Raw genomic sequence first — 12,156 nt, 5'->3', positions numbered from 1 at the left:
TAGAGGGCACGGATTGCATAGAGCACTGGGTGTGGTGCAAAAATAATGAATACTGTTATGCTGAAAATAAATAAATTAAAGAGTTTCATGTAAAAGGGTTTTGATAGTACCTAGTAAGCAAAATTCAAGGTGCTGAAGGTGGTTAGGTATTTTTTGTCGATCTGGTGGAACAAGATGGGAAAGCATCTGTGATATCTCAAACTATTTCAATGGGTACCAAGAAGAATGGTTTCACTGAGAAGTATTCACATGACAAATGAGCCAGAATGGGAATATGGGAAATGTCTGGACTTAAATTTAAATTTAAAAGAAATTTAAAAGAAAGTTCCATATGTTTTGTTTTAATCTCAACTCAATATATTCAATATATTCAGCTGATGCAGTGAAAGATGTATATCAAATAAATCAGTATTAGTATATTCTTTGTGAATTTTCTACTTATTACCATACATTACACAAATACCAGAGATAATTACATAATATATCTGAAGAGAGCTCAGGACTGAATGTTAGAGAAATACTAGGACCCCAATAGAGCTAGACCTGCAACCACTGAGATGAAATCATGCCAAGCTTGTGTGTTGGTTTAATGCAAATCATGAAGCGGGAGTACTTGAACATTTGAAAAGTGCAATTAACTTCTAGGGATTTGGTTTTAATGAAATATTCTACTGGAAATTTCAATACATTCTTTAGCTTTAATAAGACAGAAATGAAAATATGTTGTCCATATAAAATTAATAAAGCAAACTATAGAGAAACAAATGAACAAAGGGTATAATTTGAAACAAAACAAAATAATTATAAGAGAAAAACTATCATATTGTCTAACAAATGACACAGAAATGGGCTTATTATTTTATGACAAAAATGAAAAGTATGATGAATTAATAACCTCTTTCAATTTATTTAATCCTAAACTTTAGTCACATTATGTATGCTAACCAAGTAAGTTTAGGGTGATCAAAAACTTACAAAATTGGGGTGCTTGGGTGGTTCAGTGGGTTAAGCCTCTGCCTTCAACTCAGGTAGTGATCTCAGGGTCCTGGGATCAAGCCCCACACTGGGCTCTCTGCTCAGCAGGGAGCCTGCTTCTCCTCTTTCTCTCTCTCTCTGCCTACCTCTTTGCCTACGTGTGATCTCTATCAAATAAATTTTTTAAAAAATTAAAAAAACTTATAAAATTAAGCCACCTGATTAAATATGACAGTACAAGAAATGGTTTTTGTGACTTAATTGGTAATAAATAAATGAAATATGTAAAAACCCAGACAGTATTATAAAGGGGAGAAAAAAATTTCAACATAATAATTAAAAGTTCAAAAGTTGGAATTATAAAAAGTGCAAAAGTATAATTGATTACTTTTAGTATGATGAATGATATTGTTGATATTAAGAGACATTCTCTACATACAGAGAACTACAAATTACATAATGACTAGCAATGTAAAAGGAAAGTTATAGGAAAAGCCTATGTACATTCTTCATGTCACCTCATGACTCAGATGAAGACAACTTTAAGGATGTGAGCCCCATCAACCAAAGGCTGTACCAATACTTCTGAAAACCAACAAATGATTTTTAAATCATTAGAAAAATGTGATGACTGATAAGTACTAAAAATGATACCATCTGGCAAGGAGTTTCATAAGGTACACATAGCTTAGTTTTTATAGAGAATAAAAAGTGATTTTTAATTTTTAAAATTTATATGTTGATTCACATATACTTGTGAAAATTAACATATTTTTAAATTTGCACCCCTGAATGAAAGCAGGCAAGAAGGAAGTTTAGAAGGTTATTGTAATAATGTTGGAAGTTACAAGGGTAAAAAAGAAAGACATGAAATAAAGAAGTAAGAGTAATAGGACTTGTTGACCAATTTGATATTAGAAGAGGAGGTGCTAGGGTGTTTCTGACTTCAAAGAACAGTATCAGTTTTGAACATACTGAGTTTGAAGAACATGTGTAACATCCATATGAAAATATATAAAAAGTAATAACAATAATAATTATTGTTATATTATATAATATTTATAAATATTTATATTGGGCTAGTGTTCCATATTCTTTCAGATACTTTATTTGATTTTCATACCACTCTAGTAAATATAGTAATACAAGATTATTACTAGAAGCTCCTTCTTACTGAGCCCCTACTATTCCTCCATTTAGCAGAGTTATCTGAGCCCTTCTGTCTGTCAGCAGGATAAATCCCTGCCTTCATGGAGCTGACCTTCTTATGGAGGAAGACTGACAATAATGAAATATATGTAAAGTAGAAAGTCAGGACAGAGTCAGGGTTAACAGGATGGAATGTGATGGTGTAGTTTAAATAGGATGGTCCGAGAAGGAGGTACTTGAAGAGAATTCCTGAAGGAAGGGAAAGAGTGATTCACATGATTGTCTTGGGAGGGGTTATTCTCAGCAGAGGGCACAGCAAGGGCAAAGATGGCAATATGCTTTTTGATAGATCTGAAGATCACCAAAAAGACCAGTGTGGTTACCACAGACTAAGTGAAGGGGTGAGTCACAGAAGATTTGAGATCAAGTCAAAGTAGTTGGCAGAGGACACACACACAGGGTCTTTTAAGACCATGGTAGAATATTTGGATTTTACTCTAAGTCTTACATCTTAAAAGAACCACTTTAGCTCTGTATGGTTACAAGACTCTAGGTCAGCAAGAATGGGAGAAAGAGACCAAGTTCTGAAGTTCCAGGGTAGAACCCATAGAATTTACTAAAAGTTAATTATGGGGTGCATAAGAGGGAAAGAAAACTTATGCAAGATTTTTGGCACTATTGACTCACTGGGTGAATGGTGAGACCCCTCAAAGAGAAGGTGAAGAGCAGGTTTGAGGGGGGACAATCTTAGGGTTTGGGTCTGGACCTGTGAAGTCAGAGATACTATGTGCTAGATGTCTTTAAATCATTTCAACAGTCAGTCTAATATCTTCAAGGGAGGTATGACCATTGTCCCTGTTTTATAGTTGCAAAAACTAAGGCTTTGAGATTTTCTTCAATTTAAGTTCTTATAACCAATGGATTGGGACTAATCCTAGGGCTCAGCCAGCAGGCTGAGACAGTATAATATACTCAATGTATTTAATTCAAAAGTATTTCTTGAAGGTCACTATGTACTTATTTATCACTCAGGTGCTGTGACCAGGAAGGAAATATTTAAATATGTTAACTTTTTGCTACCTTCCAGGAATTTGCACTGTTAAAAGGAAATGTAGATATAGTAGATGACACTGAAATTGTTGGACAACAGCTCAAAATAAGATAGCAGTAAAGATAACAATCACTGGAGTAATTTAGTATAAGGAAAAAAGTCAGTGAGGGGTAGAACTGTGTGTGACCTGAGCTCCTTTCTGGAAGATATGAAGGAAGATTTTAATGAGAAGGTGTTGGATGGTTTTCAGGCCAGAAACCTGCATGGTATAGTCAGTATGTACCTGGGGATACCACGGAGACCATTCAGCTGGAGTAGAGAAAGAAAGAGATGGATGGGCAGAGGAGGGCCAAATTAGGCAGGGCTGTGAAAGCCAGGCAGAGCATCTTGGATTTTATCCCATAGGTAACTAGGAGCCAATGATGGTTTCTAAGGCTAGAGCTGAAACATGGTCAACATTCAGCATTTCTTAACTAACATTTTCCTAGAGGGTTGCCAAACTCATATTGGCAACACTTATATTTTACTTATATTTGATATTTTTCATTTGCAATAAAAGTGATCACATATAACATCTAGGTAGATATTTTGACATGCTTATTCCTTTTGGTTCCCAACTCATTCAAATAATACATTTTTGTCCAAAAAGGAGAAATTATAATGTGAGGTTATGAAAAGTCCATTTCCCTCTTAACATTCTTCCTAGCAACTCAGTTGTTTTCATTGGCTTTTATTAAAACAACCTTTGTGTGAACTGGCAATTTGTTTTGTAAATATCAATGAAAGCATATTTCAGAAAATGCAGTAATAAAAACCAACCCAATTTCAGAAATATGCTTGCTGCCAGACATCAGTCTTCAGCTCATATTATGAGTATTTCCAGTAAGTCTTAAGTACACATTAACATGAGAAATAGCTCACTGTTTAAGATCAAAAAAGTTGAAAAAGCCTTCACTGCCTCTCAAATATGGTTTAAGGATTCTGTCCAATAAAATGTATTTCCCTTTTTGATAAAATATATTTGTAATGATCAAATAGCTCATTTTAATTGAACATTTTCTCCCTGAAAAAACTGACTTAAACTCAGTTTATTATCATTATAATATCTACATGTTTAATAGTTTTGTTTGTTTGACAGGTCTGGGATATTAACATTTCAGCAATACATATCTTGATCCATATCCACCTTATTAAATCTTTTCAAGAATTACAACTTTGTCCAAGATTTTAAGGAACTCTATTACTCTTTTTCAGATATGCACAACTCAGCTATTGTCACTAAGCTACATTTAATAAGAGAAAAGTATTGTTCCTCAACTGTAGTAGAGTAAGGAAAGACTACTAACTAAATTTTCTGAAGAACTTCCCCCTGAATGCCTCCTGGCTGGCAGAAGACATATCTGAGAAGTGAAACAGTATGACTGCAAAGTTGTTTTCTAGGCATTGTCATAATTGTGTTATGTATCTGTGGTGATGCTTTTCATGTAGCTGTTTTCTGTCCCTTCCTTTTCTCTCAGAACACACCTCCACCATGTACTAACTATCCTGGTTTCCACAATATATATTTCTTCATGTTTCAAAGTAAATCAGGGAATTCATTCCATTAATATAGTTTGAGTGTGATACCTTGTGCCCACAACCATGCTAGTCATTGTGGGGTAGGTACAAGGGGTATAAATATGTTATTTGCTAGGAAGCAGCTCACATTATACTTGTGCTCTATAAAACATAAATTGATAACACATAATTCAAGGCTTTCTGTAACTAAGTACTGAGTTATAAGAGAAAGCCTAGGGCCAAAGTGTGGGAAGTTAAATCGTAAGCATAGAAAAAGAGGGCATTACCATGTATAGCAGCAATTTGTGTCTTTGATGCAAATATTATTAGTTACTTGAAAAGTATCATACATTTCAATGTATAAAAACATACATTTAAAATGAAAATATAGAAATTGGAAGCAAGACCTCCTGAGTGTCATTAAGAATCTCAATATGTTATGGTAGATGTTCCCAAATATTTTTAATTATATAGATATTTATATTTAAGAAGAACTGAAGTCTTAATCAAGAAGTAAAATCTTAGTGATAAATTATAAAGCAAATGACATTAAGTGTTCAGTCCCTTATGCTGGGTATTAGGGAACAAAAATCATAATTATAAAATGAAATCAGTGAATTAGAATAGTGAAGCTGGTTGGGTTAAGGGGTATGTGGATTAAACTTTTTTGTTGTTGTTGTTGTTTTTAATGTTTCTTTGTGGTGGATCACAGCAAGCAAATGGAATAGTTGCTATGCCTAAAGATGGTCTCATGAGTTATGGCTGCCTTTTTTGCTACATTAAAAAAAAATAAAAATAAATAAAAAAAAATTAAAAAAAATTAAAAAAAAAAATGAGGCCTAAAACCAGGAACAAATGAAAAAAAAAAAAACAACCCTCAGGTGTTCTGAAAATATGAAAGGATTTAATAAAATTAGGAAAATACCCAAAACTCTACCTGTGAGATATCTAAGTCAACACAAACTTTTGGGGAACCTGGAATTGTGAAGAACATATTTGAGGCAAAAGTCCATAATATCTTAAAGAAAAAAAAAAAAGGATTTGCATCTGTCTTCTGAATATTTTCCATAGTGTTATCATGCTGTCACTTAGAAAACACTGCGATGTTCTTTTACCCCGTGTTGACACAAAAGTTCTGACCATAATACAAAATTCCAATTGAAACATGTAGCTCAGTCATTTTGAAGCTATGTGACATTACTCAGAAACAGGCCTTGTGTAATCAGTAAGCTCCTAAAGGGAATGGCTCCATTGTTTGAATAATTGTAGAACATTTTCCTAAATTGTCATGAGCAAAGCCCCTATTAATATCCACTTTCTCAGCATCACCTGTCATATAATAAGCTTGGAAGAAACGGAAAGATTGGAACTGACTACAGATTCTCTTAGACCACAGTGATATCAACAAAATGGCAGACTAGGCAGTTACAGGTCCTCTGTACTCACGGGAAACATTAGAAGAACAACTACAGACGGACTAAAATCATTTTATAGGAGCTCTGAAACCAGTCAACGATCTAAAGTAACCAAGTGAACGCCCAACCAAGAAAAAGTCCCATTCAATATGGTAGGAAATTTCATGGCACTTGTGCTCTTCCTTGTCCCATCCTTTCTCCAGGAGAAGGAACAGCCTTTTCAACAATTGGGGCTGGGAAAACTGAATATCCCATGCAAAAATATTACTAGGTTGGATGCTTATCTTACACCATCTACAAAAATTAACTCAAAATGGATCACATATCTAAATTCAAGCTTATAACTATAAAAATCTGAGAGGAAAACATGGGGAAAAACCTTCATGACACTGGATTTGGTAGAGATTTCTTGGATCTGATACCAATTGCAACAAAAGCAAAATCAGATAAATTGATTATCAGAATTAAAAACTTTGTGCATCAAAGACACCGTCAACAGACTGAAGAGGAAACCAAGGAAGAGAAGAAAATATTTGCAAATCATAACATCTCATAAAGGTTTAATATCCAGAATATATAAATTAGTCCTATACTTCCACAGTAAAAAACAAAAAAACAGAAAACCTCCACTAAAAACATGGGCAACAGGGGGCACCTGGGCAGCTCAGTCAGTTAAATGTCTGACTTTGGTTCAGATCATGATCTTGGGGTCCTGGGATTGAGCCCCATGTTGGGTTCCCCGCTTACTGGGGAGTCTGCTTCTCCCTCTCCTTCTGCCCCTCCCCAGCACTCGTGTGTGCATGCTCTCTCTCAAATAAATAAATAAGTAAAATCTTAAAAGAATATATGGGCAAAAGAAGATATACAATTTGGGGTGCCTGGGTGGCTCAGCTAGTTGAGTGCCTGACTTTTGGTTTTGGTTCAGGTCATGCATGATCTCAGTGCTCTGGGATTGAGCCCCACGTGGGGCTCCACACTCAGCTTGGAGTCTGCTTGAGATTCTCTCCTTCATCCCTTCCCCCACTTCACACTTGCTTTCTCTCTCTCTCTCTCAAATAAATAAAATATTAACAAAAAGAAGATACAGAATTGGCCAAAAGTACCTAAAAAGATGCTTGATATCACTAATTATTAGGGAAATGCAAATTAAAACTATAATGAAATCTCACTTTGCATTCATTAGGATGGCATATATATATATGAATTTTAAAGTATTGGTGAGGATGTGGAAACTTTGGAACACTTGATGCCTCGCTGGGGGGAATATAAAATGGTACAGCTACTGTGAAAAATATTATGGCAGTTCATCAAAAAATTAAACATAGAATTATCGCACTACTCAGCAATTCCTACTTCTAGATATATACTAAAAAAAAAAAACTGTAAGTAGGAATAGGGACTCAAATAGATTTTTGTACACTTGTAATTTTTTTGTAAAATGTGTACAGTCATATTAATAGCAACATTATTCACAGTAGCCAAGAATTAGAAGCAAACCAAGTGGCCGTCAATGGATGACTAGATAAATAAAATATACTCTGTACATACAATGGAGTATTATTCAGCCTTAAAAACAAGCCAATCTTAATACATGCTACAACATGAATGAACCTTGAGGTCATCATGCTAAGTGAAATAAGCCAGTCACAAAAAGACAAGTACTGGATGATTATATTTACATGAAATACCTAAACTAGTTAAATTCATGGAGACATAAGATAGAATGGTGGTTGACAGGAGCTGGGGGAAGAGGGGCATAGGGAATTCATTAAAGCGTGTAGTTTCTTCTAAGATTTTATTTATTTATTTGTCAGAGAAAAAGAGAGAGAGCACAAGCTGGGGGAGTGGAAGGCAGAGGGAGAAGCAGTCTCCCTGCTGAGCAAGGAGCCCCACGCAAGACTCAATTCCAGGACCTTGGGATCATGACCTGAGCTGAAGGCAGACGCTTAACCAACTGAGCCACCCAGGCGTTACTAAAGGGTACATTTTCAATCATGGAAAATAAAACAGTTCTGGAGATAATTGATGATGATGGTTGAACAATATGAATGTACTCAATTTTGCCAAATAGTACATTTAAAAATGGTTGAAATGGGGTGCTTAGGTGACTCAGTTGGTTCAGCACCTGCCTTTGGCTTAGATCATGATCCCAGGGTCCTGGGATTCAGCCTTGAATTAGGGTCTCTGGCCAGAAGAGAACCTGCTTCTCCCTCTCTCTCTGCCTACCACTCTGCATATTTATGCTACCCGCCTCTCTCTGTCAAATAAATATATAAAATCTTTTAAAAAATAAATTTAAAAAAATGGTTGAAATGGCAAATTTCACGTTATTATATTTTACACTTCCCAAAAATACAAATAAAAATATCTTAGACCAGGCTGTCTCCAGATAGCGCCTTCAGTCACCAAGTGCTTAGGTTAAACACATTTTCCTCTCATGTGACCGATAGAGGCTGCCTTGACAGCCTCTACAAGACAGCCTCTATTGAAATATTTGAAATAATTGAAATATATATGAAAATATAAATGAAAATATTTTATTTATCTTTGAAAAAAATCTTTAACTCCTTAATGCCACTGGAGATCTTAAATATAATGTCTTTGTCATGTACAAGTCCACATTAAGATGTGTTTTTAAAATCTTATTGCCACTGTGCCTAAGTATTTTTTTTATCTAATTTGAGGTGTGATGTTTCATGTATATTAATAAGACAAATGTTTTATATACACAGATAGCAAGTTAGTAAATAACTATTTGGTGGGCTTAATGCAGGAGCAATATTTACCAGAAGCAGTCTAATCCATATCTCTCTTTCTCAATTTAAATGTTCCAGATTTATTTAAAGCATGGCCTCCTTACCCAAAATAATCACTCTCCTTCATTTTACCTTGTCGAATTCTCCCCATTCTTCATGGCCTAGCTAAAGGCAAGTTATTTTACGAAACATTCCCTGACAAACCCAGCCCACATTCATCTAACTTCTAGTCTCTATCTAGTCATTTAGTGCTTAGTAACAGACTGTCTTGTATTATTTGCTATCATTTCGTGTTTTAGGACCAACTAACATGTACTAAAAAAGGAGCAATTCTGGGGTCTGGATGGCTCGGTCTGTTGAGTGTCTGATTCTTGTTTTCCGCCAAGGTCATGACCAGGTTGGGCTCTACACTCAGCATGGAGTCTGCCTGAGATTCTTTTCTCTCTCTCTGCTTCTCCCCACCAATAAACAAAAAAAGAAACAAACAAATAAATACTGTCTTTAAAAAAATTAGCAAATAACCCAACCTGAAAGGATAGCCCAAAATACAGATACAAGGTAGATTCATTGAAACCAAATTGTAAATTTGTTGGTTCTCTTTTAAGTCTAGTGCAGCTCCCTGTGAACATGAGTTCTATATACTACTGATGTGAATTCTTTAATCAGCTAATTCTAAAAACTGGCTTATGGAAGACTGAAAGACTTCCTTTTCTCTCAACCCCCAGCGCATGCACGCACACACATACACACAACTGCACATACTGGAATGCAATATTTCCATGAATAGCAACTGTACAGAAGGAAACTTTGGGTGCCAAGGCAAAACATTTTTTGAGTACCCACTATGTGCACTTGGCTAAACCCTGAGAATAAGGAATTCACACCTCTAGAGTCAGCTTTAACGCAAATTCAGAGTCTGTTACATTGGTGGTTAAGGCATGGCTCTGGGCATTGGACTGCTGGGTTAATCCAGGAATTTTCCTCTTGGAGCAGACATGAAATCAAACTGAGAAAAAAAGATATATGAGAGGACACAGAGGCAGTTGTCTCCCCCTGCTATTAAAAAACATGTATTCAACAAACTGAAGAAGTTCATCCTTTGTAGTTAAGACTATGTATTATTTTGAGTTCAAATTCTTTCTTTTAATATGTAAGATTTATTGAAATTATACTTTCTGAGCAGAACTGAGAAAGCTGAGTATTATTTCAGGTTTTCAAGCCATAAGGAAAAATAGTGCCTTTAGGTTTTCCATTCAACTAGGAAAATTATAGCTTCATATTTGCAACACTAAAGCTAATGCAGTGTCAGCACCTCCATCAAATTCTGTTGTTCAGCAGTTTATAATTCAAGCAGAAAGTTTCACTCCAAGCCCAAACTTGGCCTTCACAATCCCAAAGCAAATGGAGAAAAAGCTATTTTGGCTAGGGCTGACTTACAAAAGCAAAAGAGAGGGTGCTTATACAGACTATTTTGAAAAACATCTTTCAGAATCTGAGAACGTAACTGAGAATTACTGAGCTGACATCCTTCATTCTTAAAGTTAAAGAAATAACCCCAAATTCCATGACGTCATGTCAGCATCAGCAGAATCTTAACCACTTTCATGAAATTCTTCATCAGGTAGAATTCCATATCAGACAGAATTACCTTTCTTAGAGAAAAAAGCAGTACAGTAGAAAATAAGGACAAATGAGACTTTGGATATGTTTTTCCCTTAAGTGATGATTTTCTAGTGCATTATCCACACACACAGAAGATGAAAAAAGAATTTTTTTCAGTTTTTAAAATGCATTGGAATGGCAGACTGCAATTCCCAGAATCAGCCTTTCTCCATCTAAATGTTATCTTGGACTCAGAAACAACTAAGTGTGGAAGTGGATTCCCAGCAACAGGTGAGAGGAGCTATTGGCCTCCCCAGTGAACTAAATGTTGGTGGGTGTGAGTGGGGTAGGGAGCGAGTCTGTTGGGGGTGCTGTGCAATTTGAAGTCCTCTGGCAGGTGGGTTACAGACTGCCTGGTTCCTTTTTGCTACCCTACAGATGCTTCTAGCAGCCAATCCATCAGTACTCTGATATCTTACAGTACCTTCAAAATATTTCAAAAGTTGGATATCATGGTATCAGGGCATTGCATAAGAATTTCATCTTTTCCTACCTGCAGAAAGCTCACTTGTATGAAATACATTGATATCTTAGCTGCTGCATGTCTCTTTTGCTACAGCATTCAGTGAAGCCTTACTATAGGCCAGGCTACGGGTGAATCAGCAGGATTTCTGTCCTCCAGGAGAAGTCAGGAGGAAGAGAAAAGTTCATAAAGACGGCTCCGGTGTAATTTGGAGTGCCCTCTGGGCGACTTCGCCGAAAAGGATCCTGAGGTGTCATGGCTATACCACCTCTGTTCCCCACCACTCAGCTTTCTCCACACTTTGAAATCGCACTGATTCACCCGGTGTCCCCTTCCTTCTGCCCTCAACGCTCATTCTCCGCTGATGGGACCCCGGGTCTTTCGTGGGAGGAGCGATCCTTCTGGGGAGAGCGGGATCAAGAACTGTTTTCCGCAGGGGCGACGGGGCGTCTGGAAGAGAGGGCGAGCCTGGCAGCGCCGTCTGGAGGCTCTGGCGGAGCTTTGGCACTGCGGGGGTCAGAAAGGATTTACGGGGCTCGGAGCTCACCTGATTGAAGTGTGCACCGATGAGCGAGGGTTCCCATATCTTAGAACTGTTGCTCACAGTCCCGCCTTTCTCTTTCTTGGGTGCCATGCAAAAGACGGGAGGAGCATGGGCTGTCTAAACTGGGCTCAGGCCTGGAATAAGCGTCCCTGCTGCCATAGCAACCGAAGCCACGCCCAGTTTCTGAACGACTTCGGTTCCCCTCCCCCAAACCTGCTCTTAATCCACAGGCCAACCGCTTCCGTCTCCATAGCAACCAGGGCGCGGTAACCCTCAGGCCGGACTCCTAGACTCCTTGATTAAATTTTAGGATTTTCCAGCGGCACAACTGTGCAAATGGGAGAGGTCAGGCCGAGGCTGGCCTCGAGCTGGTCTGGTTACTTCCTTTTACTCGCTTGGCCCCTCTGCTGCTTCTTGGAGCCTCTCTGGCCCAAGGCATTGTCTAGAAACTCAAAATCCCTGGAATCCCACCCAAGACTTGGACACCCAAGATTTTTTCGACCCTGGGCAACCTAGAATGGAGAGCTGATTTCCTTAAGAGACATCCCATGCCCTTTCCTCACTCATACTAATCGGCTCGGACT

The 12,156-nt window shown here is 37.2% G+C and overlaps 1 protein-coding gene across 1 annotated transcript in view; it reads right to left on the bottom strand.

Annotated features, from left to right (window-relative positions):
• The window catches only part of SPAG17 (sperm associated antigen 17), a 221,910-nt gene extending 210,126 nt beyond the window's left edge, over nucleotides 1–11,784 (bottom strand). The window contains exon 1 of the mRNA XM_032360612.1: nucleotides 11,576–11,784. Coding sequence (XP_032216503.1) covers nucleotides 11,576–11,662 — 87 coding nt within the window. The 5' untranslated portion in view covers nucleotides 11,663–11,784. The remainder of the gene's footprint in view (nucleotides 1–11,575) is intronic.
• Nucleotides 11,785–12,156: the final 372 nt, after the last annotated feature.

The sequence above is a fragment of the Mustela erminea genome, chromosome 10, assembly GCF_009829155.1.
Source record: "Mustela erminea isolate mMusErm1 chromosome 10, mMusErm1.Pri, whole genome shotgun sequence".
In the NCBI taxonomy this organism is placed as follows: domain Eukaryota; kingdom Metazoa; phylum Chordata; class Mammalia; order Carnivora; family Mustelidae; genus Mustela; species Mustela erminea.
The sequence above is the reverse complement of the archived record's forward strand: the minus strand, read 5'-3'. Positions and strand labels throughout refer to the sequence as shown.